Here is a 20,127-nt window from a genome sequence, read left to right as displayed (position 1 = left end):
ATCTCTGGGATGTTTGAACTCTTAGCTGCCTGTATTATTGTTATAGAAGTCTGTGATGGCTTTTGCACTCCTTTCTGCCCTTACATTCTTATGTGAAATCTGAGGCAAAAAAAAAAAAGAACAATAACCTAAATCTAGCAGTGGTATCTTGCTGAGTCACACAGTTTGAGATGGAAATTACACTGCACTGTTTCTACCTCTTTAATGGCTTCCCTTTTCAATCTTTTAAAAATGTGAAAAATATTGAACTAGGAATAGAAGCCCACAATCAGTTCTAGGGTGTCTGTTCAGAAAATTTCACTTTCTTTCCCCCGTTTTTAATTTGAAAGACTATAAACAAGTGCAGTTTGTGGTGTGAAGTGTGATGCAAATTATTTTCAGGGAACTTTGAGTTTTGTTACCTGGTCTGGGTTAAGCATACCACGTGCCATTTAACTGCTGGCTTTGTTGCTAGGATAGAATAGAGACTGCTCTACATTTCACTGGTTTCATGTTGTAATGAGGTACAACATCAACAAAAGTGACAGTCAGGGTTTAATAATTTACAAACAGAAGATTATAAGAGTCAGTATTCTAAGCCCCTGTGAATCTTGCTTTGCCTTTTCCTTGGGCAGAGCTATATCTGTAAGTGAAATGACCATGGGGATTTGGAGCATGTAGTTGAGAGGACATTAGAAAGCTGGTGTTCTGCTTGTGGAATAAATGTTTCTTTTCTTTAGGGAAAACCTTAGTTTCATTAAGCTCACCTGAATAAACATGATTTTGGAAGCATAATGCTCTGCATTTGTAGGGGTGGTTGAGCTGAAAAGTCCTTACTCAAGGATTCATCAGCTATGAGCTCTTGAAGGAATGTGCCAGGCAGGAGATTCCTTGTCTCCCTTTTCTTGAAAGTATTTAATAAAATGCCAGTTGAAAACCCCTGTTTGGCTACACACTTCAAGATAAGTTTATGTGAACATTCTTATGGTTGTCTTTGTGCCACCTTCCCAGCGTCGGTGATGGGTTTAATGGTTAATGGCTTGTGTGGATTTCTGGCTTCTCTTGGCCTTCCTTCCGGGAAAAGAATACTCCTTTCACTTTAGGTTTGGAGAAACAAATTACTTGAGACTTTCAGCTAAGGAATACAAAAATCTCCTTTCTGTTATCATAGTATAGTATAGTAGAGAATGACACAGGTTTTTGTTTGCGCTCTTCTTTATAGTCCAAATAGAAGATCTAATAGCTTCTGTCCAGAGAGTGCTGTTTATTTTCATTGCTCTGTTCCTTTGTTCCTAGGAGGAGCTAATGTTTGGTACTTTGAGTCAGTTTTTGAATAGCATGAGAACACTAAGCAGTACAGTAGACAAAATAGTTCTGAGCTTAGAATGTAACCATTTCATGATGCTTTTGTTCCTGTTGCATTTTCTTGTGACAGCCTGTATTCTCCACTGTCAGCTAGTTTGTTCTCTCAGACTCAGGATCTAAACTATCTCCATTTATCTTGTGATCTCTAGAACCCAAACAGACAGAATCATGGAGGTTGGAAGGGACTTCTTGATATATGTACATCTTCAGAACACCAACCTTTTTGGGGCTCGTTTTTTTTGGGGGGGGAGGTGAGGGGAGTAGTGGATGTTTTGACCTGTGTGGTTTTGGCATACTTCTAGTCCATGTGACTTTATAGAAAAGTACCTGATAATTTCACTTTAAAGTTCTACTTCTAAGCCTGGAGGTAGGTAGAAGCAGAGGTTTTGAAGGGTTAACTTGCCTTTTTGTTTCTTTTGGGTCTTTCTTAGTAACTTGTAAATTGCTCAGATAGTCGGTACATGTTATTGGCAGGAACATGTAGTACCAGAGGATTCAGGTGTATTTTGAAGTGAAGTAGGACACACATATCTCAAGGCTTTTCTCTAGATGCTTCCTCCATCCAGCCTGACATAATTTATTGTTCTTATTAGTTAATTTTATACTTATTTTCCAATATTCTGAGATAGGTCTTACTCAATCTGTATTATGTGGGACATAATTTCTATATTAAAGCATATCCAAGACAGTCTTTATTAGCAACAGGTTGACTCATTCAGAATTGCTTCCAAAATTGTGTTAACTCTTGCTGTGTCGTTGTTCTCATAATATGTTTAGTAGGTGTAAAGCTTCCAAACAGATTTTGTGAAAACTTTCTCAAATCAGCTATTGGCATTAGTAATTTGTGCGTGTTTCTTAGGGTAGGAAGAAATTAAAGGTAAATCTAATTCAATTGGAAAGGATTCTTTATGTAAAAAAGGCAGACAGAGACTAAAACTTGCCCTTCTTGAAATATCAACTGCTTAAAATAATTGGTAAAGAAAATGTCGATGCAACCTTAGCTGTGTCACTTAGAAAGAGGTGTGGCATTTTATGGCTGATTTGCAGCACATCAGTTTACCTTGGAAGACTTACTGCTAGTTAATCTTGAAGGAAAAAATATCTAGTGATTGCCAAGCCCCCCTCCCTCCCCCCCCCACTCTTCTGCCTTGGAAAAGGCAGAAAAAATTGATAATCCTCACTCTTACGGATGTTATGTTATGCATTTTCCCAGAAGTGTGCAATTACAATTGTGCTAGTGGGACTCCTCCATTTTGTGCATTGGAAGGTGCATTACAGATAAATTTTGCTCCTCAACTGTTTCCAAAGACAGTATTGCAATTGTTGTTTGGATTATATCTTATATCTTTCAAAATATAAGAATCCTTCTTCAACTGATCTCTTTTGTGGAGCTTCTCTTTTCCTTCACAAGTGTAGTTCACATGAGGACAACAGTCCCCAGGAAAGATCTCCAGAGGGTTAAGAGTGAAAACACTTTCACACCAGCTGACTCCACATTTCTTACTGAAGTTGCTTTTACTTACTCTCCTACAACTAAAAATAAAATCTAGTGGACAAAGATATGTGCCACTAACCACTTTCTTCTCATTGCCTGATTTTTAAGATCTGGGGGTATTGCTTGGAGACATAACTGCTGCTACCAGTTTAATAAACTGCCCTGCAAAGGAAAAAGGAACTACATGGGCTCTGTAAGACTCCTAATGGAAGCAGTCCTCTCTAGAGTGAGAAATGAAACACAGCATATTGTAAAATTTGGGATATTTCTGGACAGAAATGGCGTCGTTGTGCCTTGGAGCTCCTTTAAAAAAAGTAAAGCAGTGGCAACAACTAAAAATTTAAGAATCTTGATTATTAATGTATAGATTCATTTTCCCATTTAGATCAAAAGATTATTTGTCGAAAGGATTTGTGCATCAGAATGATATAAAGATATCAAACTTGTTTGTAAAAGGCCCAGTAAACTAAAAATCTAATTCAGTTTATAATGAGCTGGAAGTTTCTCCTGGACGCTTTCCCTGAATCTCACTGCCAAACTATGGACTATCTGAAGCTTTAATACCTTCCCTAGAGCTGTGCAAAATCGTTAATAATTCCTGAATTTCTCTCACCAAGAGTTCAGTGCATGCACAGTGCTAATATAGGCTCTAAAGATGCTTAGAACAATTAAAAAGCAAAACAAACTACCTTTACTTCTCTTGGGTCAGATTTTCTTTTAAGGTTGGGGTGGAGTCTGTTTCTGTCAGCTTGTCTGACCTTCCTCTTAAAAGAGGCTGGTACTCTTACTTTTTATTTATCAAATGTTTGCAGAATAGATTTAGCCATCTGGGAAACTTTTAAATCTGCAAGGCCTTGCTGCATTGCTTGTTTAGGAGGAAAAACTGAGTATAGAATTTCTTAGTGGACGTATGAGGAACATACATTTTGTTGAATGCAGGAAGAACTTTCATGATAGTGTCTTCCTCTGTTTAACATATTTCAAATCTGTTTTTCCAATGAATTCTCAGTCATGTAGAACATTTTCTCTCTACAAGTTCCACTTTACTGTGGCTTTTCTTACTTTCTCTACTTCTTTCCTCTCGTTCACAGCTGCAACCAGTCAATTCCTTGCAAAACTAGAACATGATAGAGACAACCTTTTTTTTTGACTCCTTATAACTTTAACAGTCAGTGCATAAAGGGGATGTGATTGATATAAATTAAAAGAATAATGCTTAACTCTCCCATTCTGTGGGATAACCACATCTGAAATCTGAGGTAAACCATAGCCTTCCTCTATGACAGCAATTTTTTTTAACATAATAATATTCAACCTTGATTAAAACCCCTTGTCTTCATTGAAAATCCACAGCTCCATAAATTATCCCTATGGTTAATTAGTCACAGTATTAAATAAAAAAAAAATTGTAGTCTGAATTTGTATAGCTTCAGTTATGTGTGGCTGGATTTTGTTGTCTTTTCTCTCATCAGTAGTCATTTGTGGCCTCAAATCCATGGAACACCTTGGAGCATATTGACTTTTCTTTTGAGTAAACCAGTCATTGGTCAATTTGTTCTCCTTTCTGCTGAACTCTCTTCAGTTCTTCAGAATCCTTTCTCTTGTGTGGACCTTGGACAGAATGGAAGACCAGTTTCAGGCTGATGGATTGCTTTCTTGCCCTGTTTTCTACCTTCTCCTGCTTCAATATCAGGGTTTTTCATTGTTCTCAGAGTTGCATTATACTGTGAGTTTGTATTTGGCTGATTCAATGGTAATTATTGCCAAGAGTTTAGAACACACAGAAAAGTTGCAATGAAAACAAGAGTGTAAACTCTGCCTTTCCACAGTTTGTAATGCCAAAATTGCAGTGTTATTGAAAAACAGTATGTCCATTCTGCAGGAAGTGTCCATAGATGTAGTGTGCCTATTTTACAGAAAGGAAAATAAACTACATAATAAGGAAGCCTTAATTGCATATATGAATACCATTTAAATAATTTGTGAGTTACCTATTCATTGTCATTGTTTGATATTCTGAAAATGGTTAGGAAAGACCAAATTAACATTTTTATTATAGAATTTGTTGCGTATTCCTATTGCAACGCTTTAATTTCTGTTTATGAAATGGAAACCAGGCTGATTCTGATTTCAGTAGGAATTTGAGATGCTATCAATTAAAAATAAAAGTTTGCTTCCTGTTAGTCTGTGTCAAATCTGGAAATGGATCTTGCTGTCTTCTCCCATGTTCAGACATGCTGTTATATCTTCTCAGTTGAGTGTTTTTGTTAAATACGTGCTTTCCCACTCTCATTTTTGTTCTGTGTCCTGGGTTATCAGTAGTCTTTCCTTCTATGTTACATTCTGGGTCATTTTTCCTTTCTCTGGCACGTGTCCATTACCTGTCACTCAGCTTTAGCAGGATTGTTGGTGGATTCTGATAAACACGGCAGAGAAATCAGAAGGCAGAGTCTTTTGTAGTCTGCTGTATTGCTGTGCTTGGGAAGAGGAAGATTGTGACAGGGTACTTGAATATTTTCAGTTCTTATTTGTCAAAAGTAAATTTGACAAGTTTACTTGTTTGGTGGTTCGACTGGTCTGGTGGCTGTGGATTTTTTTTCCTTTTTTGAACTGTGTTGTTGTAGCTGTGGAATTGCTGCTCATTTTTCCTGTTCCTGTTGGATATTTGTCTTCTTGCATGTAAACCCTTCAAACAGAAAAGCAAAGAGCCCAGTGGTTTTGTGTGGGCATGTCCAAAGACACTGATCTGTGTTGTCAGCCCAGCAGAAGGAGGATTCCTGTTTGAAGCCTGCAGCTGGATCAACACACTACTTGCATTCCTTAGCAGTGAGTTGTAGGAGGGACGCTGGAACAGCCTTTTCCTGTTGAAGTTTGTAATACCACCAACTGTGGTGTGATGGGTAGGAAAAGGTTTGAAGTGTGGGAAGCTCTTTTTTTGTCTGGTTATTATGTTATACTTTGATTGAGTGCTGGAGGAAAGGTTGAAGGAGGAGTAAATAAAAATACTGTAAGATTGCTGGTTTTTTTTAGCAACTGTTTATAGAGCCACAGTGCTCCTGGCTTTGTTTCTTTTTATTTTGCTCCTTGTGTGAATCCTTGCTTTTTAAAATAGGAAGGATGGATTGAAGGCTGCTTTCCTTTTGTGACCTGCTATGAGGCAATTTTGGTCTGTGTTTAACAGTGAATTATAAGAGAGAATAATCTTGTAAGCTTTTTGCTCTGTCAAACTCTGTGACCTGTTAGAAACTTTGTATTTCAACCCTGTTTGAGTGTCAGTTAAGTGACCAGAGGTGAAGCACTGTGTACTCTGCATAATGTTCCTGTTACATTATGTAACTTTATTCCAGTGTGAGTAGAAAATAATCTAGCATATGAAGTAAATAATTTTCACTGAAGATTTCTGCGAGATGTGTATGTGAGTCAACTTTCAGGTAAAAAGGAAAACCCAGAAACTTATTTTCTAAAATGGTAGTGTTGTATTTTTTAAAAGTTATTTTCTGAAGAAGAGACTCAAATTCTTTGGGGATGCATTTTCTATTAGGAAAAACAACAAAACCACAAGCAGTAGCTTGTATCTACACAGGAAATGTTTGTGTCCATAGGAATGTGTCTGTAAACCTACTGTTGATCAGAGATACCCAGATTGCTTTATAACAAACTTGACTGCAATTAACAAATATAATCAATTTCTTATATCAGTAGGTATATAAGAAGAAAAGGAATATTCCCCCTCCTTTTTTTTTTTTTTTTTTTTCATGAATATCTTAAGTGGAGCTTTCAGGCATTTTCCAAACTCTGCTAAAGATGGCATTTTCCATCACCTATGCTATAAATGACAAATATGTCACATTTTATGCTGAGGTGTCGTGCAACAACTATTGTATATCTTGCTGCACTCAGTAGCTTTTGCTTGTTTCTTTCTTAAATTGTGGCTCTTTTCAAGGGAAGACAACTGTATTACTGTAACTGTTGTTTTGAGGACGTGCGTGAGCTCTCCATCCCTCTTCAAGAAAGACACTGATTTTTCCAGGCCTTTCGTTACCTTTGAATCCAAGATACTATTTACTGCAGGTCCATGTAAGGAGTAACATCAGCTTTCAGAAACGAGATATTTTCAAGGTCCTGGACCCTGTTGTGTGATGATAGTTCAAATACATTAGAAAAAGAAAGTTTAGAAATAAGGAAAATTGGAAAAAAAAAAAAGGCAGTCATAACTTGTTTTAAAATACTATTAGTTCAAGAATTAGTATCAATTTTAGAGTATATAAGTTGTTTTATATATATACAGAACTTTTTCTCTGCATAATTGCACCTTCCAGAGCAGTGCCTGTGTTGGCTAGGGTAGGCTGTCTCTAAGGACCTTGCATCTGTCATCTGCTTGCCTGGAAACTGAGACAAATATGGGTTCACTAAGGGTTAAGGGAACTCAGGCCTTTCTTCACTCTCTAGCTCTGTGTGCTGTAATCCAATTTCCATGGCATGTGTTTTGCAGAAACCCCACCCCTCCTCTCTCCCTGTCTCTCTGGTTTTCCTTGTTAGGGTTATATTCAGCACTGTCTGCCAGCTTGTGACTTCGCATCGTTGGACATTTTATGGATACCTAAACCAGACAATTTCCTGTTTAAACTGAAATTTTGGCTTGCCCTGCTTTTCTGTGTGCTATTAATAAAATATATAACACTTGTCCGTTTTCCACATCAAGTATCTTCTTCCCGATGCTTTCTCATTTCCAGAGAGGTCTTTGTCAAAGCTGTGTTGGAGGAAAGTGCACAACTGTGGTAGGCAGAATATGTGCTTAATTGCCAATTAACATTTAGCTGCTCTAAATTGCATTTTATGTAATAATCCATTATCATACACAAGGAAATGAGAAGTCTATATGGAACACAACTTAGAATGAAAAACTAGAGTTCTTTTTAAAAATTATCTGTAAAACAACAAAATGGTGAAATAATTATATTTTATCTCTAAGAATTAATATCAGATGTTGCAGATGTTGCAAATGCAGATTCTCTGAGATATCAGCAGTAGTTCTGGAAAGTCTGATAGGAAAAGAAAATTATGTGGGTTTAACTCGAAGAGAAAACTGAGTTAATTTAGAATTGGGTGTCTTATGAAGCAGCAGGGATGTTACTGTATCAGTTTGAACTGTATAAACTTTCAGGTATAAATTGTGTCGTAGCCCCACCTCAATAGTGGGTCATAATAAAAAGTGGATCCAGCAGTAGTGAAGCCTTTGGTACTTACAAAATGTTTCAGAACAGTTTACTAAGGGGATTCAGCCACAGTTTTTGTCCTATTTCTGACAGAATACGAAGTATGTTTTATTTTTAATTCCTTGTATCTTGGTCTTCTAGTGGGATAGCAGTAATGTCTAACAGTTGTTTTTAAGTCTTTATGGTGAAGTTGCAGTCTGAGAATATCCTGTGCTCTTGTAAAGGAAACTGTTTAATAGCAATAATTAATTAATTTGTTTCTTTCCCTTTCCCAGCATCTTTGAGGATGAAAGCATGAAACTACGACAGCTGAAACTACAGAATCAGGTAAATAATAGTACTGAAGCTGGTAAAAATAAATATAGGAAAACAAACAGCCATCTAGAGACTTGAGAAATGGGGATGAAGTGCTAAAAATGGTTAGTCTAAAGAAGTCATTGTTAATATTTTTCTTTAAAGATTTTCATGGTTTTCATTAGTGTAAGTCAACCTTACTGCGACTTGTAGATTTGATGTATTTGATACATTTATTTTTCATGTGTCCTCTCATTTCATTGGGATTGAGTCACCGGAGTGCAGGAATGAATCAAAAGATAGGGAGACTGCAGGAAATTATTGATTTTAAGCATCAGAGCAAAAGATGAAGTTTCCCCAACCTACAGGAAGATCTCCTTAACACTGCTGTTGAGAAAGATTTCCGGCACCTTTTGACTTTTTTGTTTCCTACAGAGGAAATATTTACAGCCAAGCATGGGTCAGATGTTAGGTTATAGGTCTCAGTTTTTGAAGTGCTGTTTGCTGGGTGCTTACATTACCATGTTCTTCAAAGCAATAAAGTATCCATCTTTCATATTCTTCCTCTGTGAAATTTCAGATGCTTATAAATAGCTTAGAAGATTCTCTAGCTGACCATTTCATATGGATCACAAATCACTGTCTTACATTAAATTCATCTTGTTCAAATTGAAGTACGGTTTTTAGAAAGGCCTTTTCTCAGCTGAGGATTTTTAAATCCAGACACAACAGTTTTCAGACAACTGTTGCAATGGCTAATAATCCTCTTTCCCAGAACTTATTCATTATTTGTAGTCTGAGTTTGCTTAGCTTTGACTTCAGGGAGTGAATTTATCACCAAATATATCTGTGTCTATATAGGCTCTTACCTAAAACACTTCAAGGGGTAAAATTTACCTTTGGTCATATTTGTGGAAGCTAGGATAGTCTTTTGCTTGTAGACTATCAACACTTGTTTAAAAACAAACAAATAATTAAAAAATAGAAATAATTACTTCAAGTAATCAGTAAAAGAGCATTTAGTGACAAATGGCACTTAGTAAGTTGTTCCAAAACTAAGGAAGGTCTGATTGCTTGGTGATGAACCTCAGTGTCTATTTTGGGATTGTGGTCTTGGGTCATAACCTGGTAATAATCACTTCTCCTAGTGCTAGGTATCGATGTATGCTTAGTGTCAGACCTTGCCATGGGGATGCATGGCTGTTCCACCAAAACAAGCTGCTGGGCTGGGTGGAATTCCCTCAGAGCAGCTCTCAGTTAAAATCATGAAGAGTTGCGTTTAAATTATTCATTCCCTTCTGCAATTTTGTTTCTGTCTTTCTTTAATTTGGTTGAGATTGCAATCATCTGCAAAACCAACAGCTGACAATATCTCTAAAATATATTTTAACAAACCCCCTGTCCCTTGCAAATGAGACTTATTGAGAAATGCTAACAGTCTCTGATTTATGATTATATAATTGAGAATGAATATTACTTTTAAAGTCTACTTGTACATGAACAGTACTGTGCCCTCTGAAGAAACAGAGATCAATAGAAGTTCACTACCAGATATGAGGGACTCATTGCTGGTTGTAGCTGATGCCCTGCTCGATTAATTTGTCATAAACATTTATAGGAATTGGGATAAAATAAATGCAAAATGTTGTAATCTGGAAGGATCGTGTATAAAACCTTTGGTCAAACAGAGAATCTGGAATAAGCATTTGCCACAGCACAGACATGTGCCTGTCATCCATCTTTAGAATGAGCTTGGAAACCGTGTAGTTGCAGTAAAATATTATTTATAATAGAGCACGACATCAAGTTCCATCTGTGGGCCAGCTCTGCCTGCCAGGATGCTTTTTTCTCCTGGACTTGAGGCAAGAGCCTGTGGTTGCTCAGTCAGTGCTTAGTCCCTCATTAGTAGAAGATTTTCATCTGGCTGAGCACGAGGTGCCTGCAGCTCCAAGTGCAATGCTGCCATCTCCCTGTGCCTGGAGAGCATGGAGCCTGGCCTGTTTCTGAATGCACCTGGTGTGGTGCATTACTCCTGACATGAAGTTTCATTGGTGCCACCATCCCTAGCATTGCTACTGCTACCCCAGCATGAGCTAAGGAGGAGCTGGAAGAATGGAGAAGATGCTTCCGAGCTAGAATCCATCCTCTATGGCCTGCTAATGGTAGGACTATGCCAAATAATTGCACTTTGGAAGGTGAAGTGGTTTGAACCTTCCTGTATACCATCTTCCCATCATCACAGTTGTAGACAGAATACTAAACTAGTTTTTACTAGTCTGCTAGGATGTATTCATCTGACTTCTTGACTTGTTGGAAACTCGCTAGAATAGGAGTTGGTGGCTTGTGATCTTTTAATTGTCCTGTATTCTGATGTAACTGTTTTCTGTGGTGCCAAGAAAATATTTCTGAAAGTATTTGATGCATGGAGTTCACAAAATGCTGAACAAATCATCATAATCTGTATCTGTTATTTAATTCATGGGTTATGTGTTTTGGTGTCCAGTTCATGAACTATCTAAATTTTATGTTGTAATATTATATGAACTTTTGCTGTAACACAGAGCTGGAGGGAAAGGCTACTTAATAGGCAAAACGAAACAAAATACAGTTTCCTTTTTTCTGCTTCTGTAGTGGAATAAGGCCGGGAATACATGGTACTGAAGAGCAGGCTGCCACCATATGGAGAGAGAATGAACTACTGTTTACTGTCCTGTCACTGGACTTGCAGATGTTTTTTCCATCTCAGTAAGCAAAGTATTAGAGAGAAGACTTTTAAAAATAAATTAAATTACTGTGGAGTTTTGTCACTTTGATTATTCTGAAACTCTTGCAAGAAGAAGGTTGGTCACATATACCAGCAGTAAGCTCTATGTTTTAGTATAAACTGATCCTGTTGGATTGCTGAGTCCTATAAACTCTGTGATGAAACACAATGTACAATAATAATAATAAATTTAGACTGGTGTGCAGTGAAATAATTAAAAAAGCTTATGTAATAGAATGATCCATCAAATAACTCTTAAAGTTATTAAATCCTGTGTTGATCCCAAATTCAATTTTGCATTCTAGCAGTAGCTGTGCATTTTCTTATTTTCTTACTGCCTTTAGGGTGTGTCTGTTTTGTTGGTTTTTTGCTTGCCTGTTTACTTGTCAGGTAGAGAAGTCTTTACAACAATTCTCAAATTTTTATTCTGAGTATACTGTTCTGATTCCTGTTTTTCCTCTTTCCTTTTGAGAGTTATGAACTATCATGACATATTTTACTTTTCCTCAGCATTAATTTTAAAAATAGACAACACAAACCAACGTAAATTATTCGGGAAGGTTTGACTGCCATTCTAGAGAGCATATCCACAATTAGCAGTTTCTCAGAAATTGACTTCTACTGCTTATTTTTCTTTACTTATTCTAGACCAATGTAATAATACCTTTGGAATTCTATGTAATTCTTGCTCTGCAGGACAATCCTTGCAAATAATTCTCCAGTAACAAACACTACCTGTATTACAGTCCAGTCTTCAAAGTGTATTTCTGAATTTAACGAAAAGTTAATTTGTTTTGAAGTTTTTGTTTTTGTTTGTTTGTTTGTGGGTTTTGTATGTTTGCTTTTGTTTGTGGTTTGGGTGTTGTTTGTTTTCTGGTTTTTTTTTTAAATTTTTGAGGGGGAGGGGGGCTATTTTTGGATTTTTTTTTTTTTTAGAGAAGTGAAAAAAGCAGAAAGAATAAAGAAGCAAGGGCTGAGTTAGGTTGGAATTCCTCAGGGAGAGGTTGCCTGAGAAACTAATCTCACTTGAGATAGAAAGCCTAATAGGAGAGGGAAGAACTAACAAGAGGAAAAAATAACGGCAGAGGAAAGGGCTCCGGAGATGTCTGTGTCTCAAGTGGATTGAATTGTTGGTACTGTTTATCTGGTGGGTCCATCAAGGCTCCAAATAATTTGATGGAGAAATGGTTTCTGTCCTCAAAAACAGCTTTCAGAGGTGTTCAGGTACCTAAGAAGCAGCCATGAATAAACTACATCTACAGTAAGGAGCTTGTATATTGTTTGAATAATGGTGCAGAATATTAAAATACGATTTTTAATTGTTCATGCATTGCCTTAGGTTTCAAGAATGAGGTATGACTGTCTTTAAAATGGTACAATGACCCCATTTGCCTTGATTTAAGTCTAGAAGTTGTTTTTTGTTTAGTAGGAAATCATAAATATCAAATGTATGTGTGTCTTGGAATTTTTTTTAACAAGTGGATTTACCACTCTTTGCTTTCAGTCATGAATTACATGGAAAAGTTTAGCAAGGTAGACCAGTTTTCCTTTTAGTGGATCGTTCCTATTTTAATTGTTTATTGACTTGTTTGCCCATTTTAAGTCTTATCTGTCAACATTAGTTTCTGTGAACTATTTAAGTTCTCCCTGTAAGGTAATAACTTCTGAGATAAAAACCTTTTCCTTTGCAAGTGCTGACTGTTTCATATTGGATTATAAATGACTGCTGAATTTTTCTAGTTGTATTTTGGATTGCTGTATTTTAGAGTGGATGAAAGGATTTCACATTATCTGCTGGTAGTCTCAGGATAGATCAGAAAATAAGCAGGTGTCCATGTCACCCATCAACCTCTCATGGAGAATCAAAGGCAATATCTCGCTCCAAAGACACAGTGATGTCTGTGTCTAGGATTTTTGTAAGAGATTATAAGAATATTTCAGGTTTATTTGAATTTCTGAGCAGTCAGAATGTCTTGGCCACGTTATTGCCAAGTGCTGAGGCATGTTTTCTGCCTCTCTAGATGTCTTTATTCATCTCTATTTCATGCTTTTCTTCAATGCACAGAGAGCTCTTCTAGAGAAGAAGCAGAGGAAGAAGCGTCTTGATCCGTTGATGGTACAGCCAAATCCTGAGGCAAAGCTGCGCAGGTCAAAGCCCAAAGGGTGTGAGGAGCAGACTCCTTTAGTAGAAACTCCTACCCCTGTCCACAGTGATGTTGTTTTACATGGTGAGTGATCAAGCTGATTGCAACAGTGTTCCCCAGAGTGCCAATACATGCATTATATGTCACAGATGGGCACCTATGTTGCTGTGGCAGTGGTCAAGTGATAAACAAGATTGATTACAAACCTTTCTATGTACAGAAGTAGAGTTCTAGTACAGGATGGTTGAGCAAGACTAAACTGCAAATGCAAACAAAAACCTCACCTTGAATTTTTGTGACAGCTGAAAATCATGTGCCCTTGAGTCATCTCTCCCTTGTGTTAGACTAGAAGTGTAGAAATGGGCTAGGAACTTCTACAAAAGTAGGGAGATACAAGTCCAAAGTATGAAAAATTTTCTGAAGCTGTAGGACAAAGAAAAGATAGTAATTCAGTAGTGACTGCTTGTACTTTTCCTTATAGTGTCATGGCACACTCCATCTCAAGATTGCATATGACTGAATGATAGAGAAAAGAAAAAAAAAAAAAAAAAAAAGGTATTATAAATACTAAATTAGGTCCTTGATGGTTTTTACCTCATCTATTATTTTCTGTGGGCTTCAGTGAGGCAACTGAAACATGACAAACAAGCCGTAGTGGTCCACAAAGTCACAAGTACAAAGTGGTATCAGGGCCAAAGGCAATAACTTGGTGGTCTCAAAACAGTAAAAAATTACAGTAAAATAGTGACCATTCTTGTAAAAGTGGAAAGAATTACAGTATTGAGAGCCTTAAGACTCCCTTGTTACAGCGAGGAAAAAGGAGCAGCAGTGAAATCCTTACACTTCAGTGGAAGTGTTAGGAAATTGTATGAGAGCCAGGATCCCATCAGCCTCTCAAAAAAGTAACAGGAAACATTGTAAGTCTTTAAGAGGCATGCTACTGCAGGATTTTATAATGCAAGCATTATAGTAATAACAAATTAATATGCAGAGCAGAGACCCAAACAAACCGGTATTACTGGGTTTAAAGATCACATTTGGAACTATGCTATCCTCTCTCTCTCTCTCATATTTTTCTCATTCTCCAGATGTCTTTCAGAATCATAGGATGCAGAGGAAACTGGTGATGTGGATAGTAGCATTTATGTGTTTAAAATCAAGTGAGAAAGCTTCCATTAAAAGACAGTTTCAGGTCAAAAAGAGAGTGAGAGAAAAGATTGATATAACTATTAAGGTAGGAATCTTTAGTAATACTGAAATGAAACCTAACTACTCACTTACTAGCTTCTTTAGTTCTGAGGCTTCCTTGGTGCAAACAAATTCTGTTAAGAAAAGCTATAACAGCAGTACATGTGTCAGAAATACGATGACGAGATAAAGCAGTAAAGTTTTAAGAAGGAAAACAGTAGCAAAGTAAGAAATACAAAGCTGGAACTTACATATTGTTTGCTACACAAATGCATATTAGGTACTGTGCCAGACCCTGACATCAAGATGTCTCCACCAGTTACAAAGTGTGGTTCACAGCTCTGTTGCGTGTTCAAACATGGAAATTTCATTTCTAACAAAAAGATAGGAGGCATCCATTTACAGTTTCTTCTGCCTGTGGCTGTAAATATTTTTATCAAATTGATTTGTGATGTTCACTTTAGACCCCTCACTTACTGGCACAGGAACAAACAAAGACTATGAAGGAAAAGAAAAAGGATATCAATGTGCATGACAAATACAACTTGTTTTAATTGTTTAAGCCCTCGGGAAAAGGTAGGTACAACCACTCTATTTATATGGGGAGAAACTGAAGCTTGGTGTATTTAAAGTAACAGGCAGTCTGTACCAGAGTCAGGCCTGACTCCTCCCAAGTCTTCTGACAAAAACTGAGCAAATATACTTGAGTATTTTAAAGGGATGCTTGAACAGGGGAAGGTGAAAAGAGCCACGATCCTGGGATGCATTCTTAGCTGTAAAATATAAATTTTATATTTGTTTCATTTTGGCCTGCAGGCATTGATGGACCAGCTGCTTTCCTGAAATCGGAAGTGCAAGATCTGGGGACCAAGCTTCAGGCTCTCTCTGCTGGACCTACTGGAACAGAAGAAAATGCAGATAAGGAAAATGATGGAGAGGCTCTAACAGACACAGCAGGCAAGCCAGATCTGCAAGAAATCTTACAGAAACGAGGTAAGAGTTAATAATGGGCAAATGTCTTTTCAGGGCTCTTTTATGATGTTTTCAGTATCATTAAGAAACCTAAAAACATATGAAGAATCATGAAATAAGTGTCCATAGGATATCACTTTTAAATGCACAGCTAGTAGATTCTACATGTGGAAATACAATAATGTAGTTCCTTCTTGTGACATGAATTGGAACATACCGTTTATATTTAAGGGTTTATCAGTGTGCTGTATAATTTCTGACCTTTCCAAGGAAGTTGCTGACGAAATGCTATACTTCAGATTTTACTAAAGTTTGGTGTATTTTTATTCCAGATATGTTATACATGAGTAAGATGCTTGAATACTTCCACGACAGCAGAACTGCCTATAGACAGTAAATGCTGTAATTTAATTATTTAGGACACTAACAGAAAAGGTGTTTTTTCTGAGTCAGAAGTTGTCACAATCAATGATTTTAGAGTTTTATATTCAATAGTTATATCTCATTGAGTAGTTTCCTAGTGGAGTGTCAAACTCTGTCTGCCAAGTATCTTAAGTTGCTGCCAGTACTACAGGAAGCCTTTTTTTTGTTGTATGCAGCCTAACCACTTTGCAGCAAAATATTGGCTAGCATTCAATATAGTACACAGCTTGGTTTTGTTTTGCAGAGCTTTCTCCCAGAATGTTTCCAATACACTTTATGTACTGAGACACTACTGTATATAGTACTCCCATCCACTTGTCAGATGCCACAACTGCTTACCTATGGATAGCAACATTACACAAGAGTTAGGAAAGGAAACAGAAGAGAATATCCAGTAACTTCAGGGGAAATTAGTGGAGGTAGAATATAAACAGTGAATTTTGAAATTGGCTGGAGTACTAGGGTTAACGCCTTTCCTCTTCCCAAATGTCCTTTGGGAAGTTTACTGACAGGTTGTTAAGACTAGATTTTTCTGTTTTATCTGAGACTTCCAGCAGTGCCCCTTCTATGCAGTGCCATGTCGGAGCACTGTTATAACATTGTCTGTCAGAAAATAATTCAGCTTAGCAGACTGAGTGCATTTATTTTCTATAATAGTTTATGTGCTTTTCCATTCTACAGCCAAATTAAATAATGGAATAAGAGAACAGAATGATGCAGTTCCAAGTGGAAGGAAACACCAGTGATATGTACAGAAGCTCTTTATAAATGCTGTAATAAAATCAGAGTTATTTTAGTTATATACCTACAGTCAACTCTGTGTAACTGTGCTTAGGTTAAGATTTAATTAAGTCCTGGAACTAATCAGTTTGTACTTCTATTTTAAAAATCAATTTGTTAAGAGTATTCATGAGACCTGAGTTATATTGGTACTGATGTAAGAACAGGAGGAGCTCTTACTGAAAAATTACTATACTCCATTTCAATGTGTATAAGACTAAGGGGAAATAATAAAGGATGTAAACTGTACAGAGTCTAATTTATAGGATAGGTGTCAGCATATTAATCTGGATTTACTTTTTTTAAATTGTTCTTAAGACATGGAGGAATTCTTTGCATGAAAATAGGCAAAATCAATTCAATGACAGCATATACTAAAGCAATATGTTACATCATGTAGTATCATGTGAAATACTTCTTAAAGGCCTGACAGCTGCTCGAACATCTGCACAGTGACAGCTGCAAAATATCACTGTGGATTTGAGTTGCAAGACTCAGGAAGCAAAATAGTTCATGAAGAAGATCAACAGTTGAAACAACAGAAATTAATGAAAAGAGTGAATAGCTATTCAAGAGTCATATATGAATTAGTGGTGCCATGAACTCATAACATCTTCTTTCAAAGATTACATGCTTGATCCTGTATTTTGACAGGAATTTCAGACAGTTTGAATTTTGATGAGGAGGACACAGAAGAGGAAGAAGCTAGTAAGAGACCAGCATCTCATTCACCACACCCTGAATCTGAGAGGCCTAGCTCTGCATCCAGCGAGAAATCTTTTGCAGTAAGTGTCTTGAAATCCATTTTTGATAAGCGCTGGGCACATGTTTGGTTTTAGTACGAACCCCTTGAGCAATGGGTTAAAATACAGTAGTTGCAGCTACGGTAACCAGCATATTAATCCCTGAAGGCAGAGGAAGGTAGTGATTGTCAGGCTATCTGACTGAAGGGCTATTGAGTTAAACACAAAGACCTAGCAGTGATCAAAGGAACAATAGTGGGTGGAGAATCCCAAATCCTGCTCTAATCAGTGAAGATGGGAACACAGTGAATCAGCACTATGACCCTCAAAGGAGACAGATTGGGCCATTGTCTGTGGTGCCAAATCCACCAAAATGACTCAGAGAAGCTCTGAAATGCCATGGAAACTTAAAAGGGATCATTTCCTGAAGGATTGTAGCATTTATTGTTGGATACAAGGGGGAACAGAATTTTGGGATTGAACAGAGGATGCTAGGGTTGAACAAACTTTTTATGGGGTGTTTAGGGAAAGGAACTTATGAGGGAAAAGAGAGGTGTCAAGGTGGATCAGGGAGTAATAAGCATGGGAAAACAGGGATTAAAGGGTGTAAAACACATCAGATGCATGTAAACAGCTGCAAGACAATGTGCTTGTCTACCCAAATCTTGTGCCTGATTATGACAGTGTGTCCCACTATCTTCTAAGATTCCATTTCTAACTATTTCTTGTGTGTTTGTGTGTGCGAGGTATATATACATAGATATGTTGACAGGTTATATGCTGTACTAGCCAGAGTTGGAAAAGACCAGCATTAGGAAGACCCAGAGTCTGAGCTAACTCAGACCAGATAAAGGCACAGGGTTTGGGTATGAATGCTAGACACCCCCTGAAAGTCCATGGTACTATTCAAAAGACCTCTTCGAGTATATTTGTGAGGTGACTGTGTGTATGCTGTGTTACGCTAGCAGGGGAGTAGTACAAGTGTTCTGGATGTAAGATAATTAGGAGACTGGGCTGTGGGTGCAAACTGCTGGAAATACAGGGTGGGGGTGCTGGAGGTGGGAAAGTGTGAGAGCCACTAGTGAATCTCAAGTCTCTGTGCATATGTCTGTGCTATTGACTCAGGCTTCCTGCGGGCTGTAGCTGGGAACAGGGATAAACCTGCAACTTCATCTCCAAGGCTCAGTAAAGGAGGAATCTCTTGGGTGCTACAATTCACAAGATCCAGCTACCTCTAAGAAAAAACAACGTTAATGACCTATACCAGATTTTCATTAGAATTTCCATTCCTTTGGTGACCATAATTTGCTTCCTGACTGTACACATTGTTCTAGGGCTCTTCCAACATTTAGTTGATATGGTTCCACCAGCAGCTTACTCCGTTTCTGCTACTGTTCTAAACCAACATAATCTCAGTTAAAGAATCTGATTATTTATCTATTATAATTTTTATTAATAATTATCTATTAACTCATTAATCTAATGAGTTAAATCTCATTTCAGTTAAAGAAATTCCAGCCTGTCTTACTGCAGAATCCATCAGTCCAAGTTTATCATACTGTCTTATTTCCCAGAGAGTCTGAAGTTCTAAAAGCAGAGAGGCTCTTTGCTTAAAATATTTACAGCATCTCACCCTGCCTTCCCCTTCCTAGAAACTCTCTGTCTGGTTAACAGGTACTTTTTCTCCATTCCTCTTGGAGGGTTAGTCTTTTCTCAGAGTAAAAGCCTTCAGCCATTTTCTTCAGAGAAACACAGGTGGTAGCTTGTTTAACTTTACAGTATCTTCTGGGTATAAGTTGTGTTTCAACAAACTTTTATTTTCTTGGGGAATACCAGAGTCTCTAGTCGGATATTAATTTACTAATATGATGCTTCTTCCCATAGGAAACAGGTGCTTCCTGTAGTCCATCCCCTCAGGCAGATGCACAGCTGGGAGAAGTGGAGAACTTGGAGGATTTTGCATTACGCCCCGCACCCCGTGGTATTAGTGTCAAGTGTCGAATCACTAGAGATAAGAAGGGAATGGACCGGGGCCTCTTCCCTACTTACTACATGCATCTGGAAAGGGATGACAACAGAAAGGTATTAGAAACAGCACATATTCTAGGCTATTATACTCCCACCACGTAATATTTTTAGTGCAAGGGAGAGCTTTTGGTAAGAAAGCAGTAGCTGAGAGAAAACCATCATGCAGTTGAGACAGCTTATATTTGGCCAAAGCACTAAGAGGGAATTCGCAGGTTTAAAGGCCATAATACAATGAAAAATGAAGTTTAAAAAGTATAGAAATGTTATATGTTAAAAAAGGAGCAAGAAGACTGAGCTGCTCCAGAAAAAGAGGAGGGAAGACTAGAAAGGACAGTTGTGTTAAATCTAGACTGCTGAGTGAGCTGATTGGAGGAATAGGGACAGTAATATTGACATGGAACAAAAAGGGGAATGGATGTGGCAATTGGGGAGATAACAGTTTGGATAGCAATGCCTAGCAATGCCTGTGCATTCTTACAAAGCACCAGTCTTGATCAAAATTTTGTATTTCCAGACATTCCTTCTGGCAGGGAGAAAAAGAAAGAAGAGCAAAACATCGAATTACCTCATATCAGTTGACCCAACTGATTTATCCCGGAAAGGGGAAAGTTTCATTGGAAAACTCAGGTGAGGATCACTGATGAAAACTATAGACAGGCAAGATAGGATTTTCACTTAAATTGTGTTGTGGTTTTGACTGGCAGTCTGGTATCAACTGAGAGAGAATGAGCTCACA

General features: G+C 37.5%; 1 protein-coding gene across 1 annotated transcript in view; it reads left to right on the top strand.

Annotated features, from left to right (window-relative positions):
* Positions 1 to 20,127, top strand: part of TULP3 (tubby like protein 3) — a 31,308-nt gene that overhangs the window by 3,852 nt on the left and 7,329 nt on the right. Inside the window, exons 2-7 of the mRNA XM_027905447.1 lie at positions 8,331 to 8,382; positions 13,179 to 13,341; positions 15,262 to 15,438; positions 17,275 to 17,405; positions 19,248 to 19,445; positions 19,906 to 20,018. Coding sequence (XP_027761248.1) covers positions 8,331 to 8,382; positions 13,179 to 13,341; positions 15,262 to 15,438; positions 17,275 to 17,405; positions 19,248 to 19,445; positions 19,906 to 20,018 — 834 coding nt within the window. The remainder of the gene's footprint in view (positions 1 to 8,330; positions 8,383 to 13,178; positions 13,342 to 15,261; positions 15,439 to 17,274; positions 17,406 to 19,247; positions 19,446 to 19,905; positions 20,019 to 20,127) is intronic.

This window comes from Empidonax traillii, unplaced genomic scaffold (genome assembly GCF_003031625.1).
Source record: "Empidonax traillii isolate 1590-97213 ecotype Southwest subspecies unplaced genomic scaffold, ASM303162v1 scaffold1156:size184309, whole genome shotgun sequence".
Taxonomy (NCBI): domain Eukaryota; kingdom Metazoa; phylum Chordata; class Aves; order Passeriformes; family Tyrannidae; genus Empidonax; species Empidonax traillii.
The sequence above is the reverse complement of the archived record's forward strand: the minus strand, read 5'-3'. Positions and strand labels throughout refer to the sequence as shown.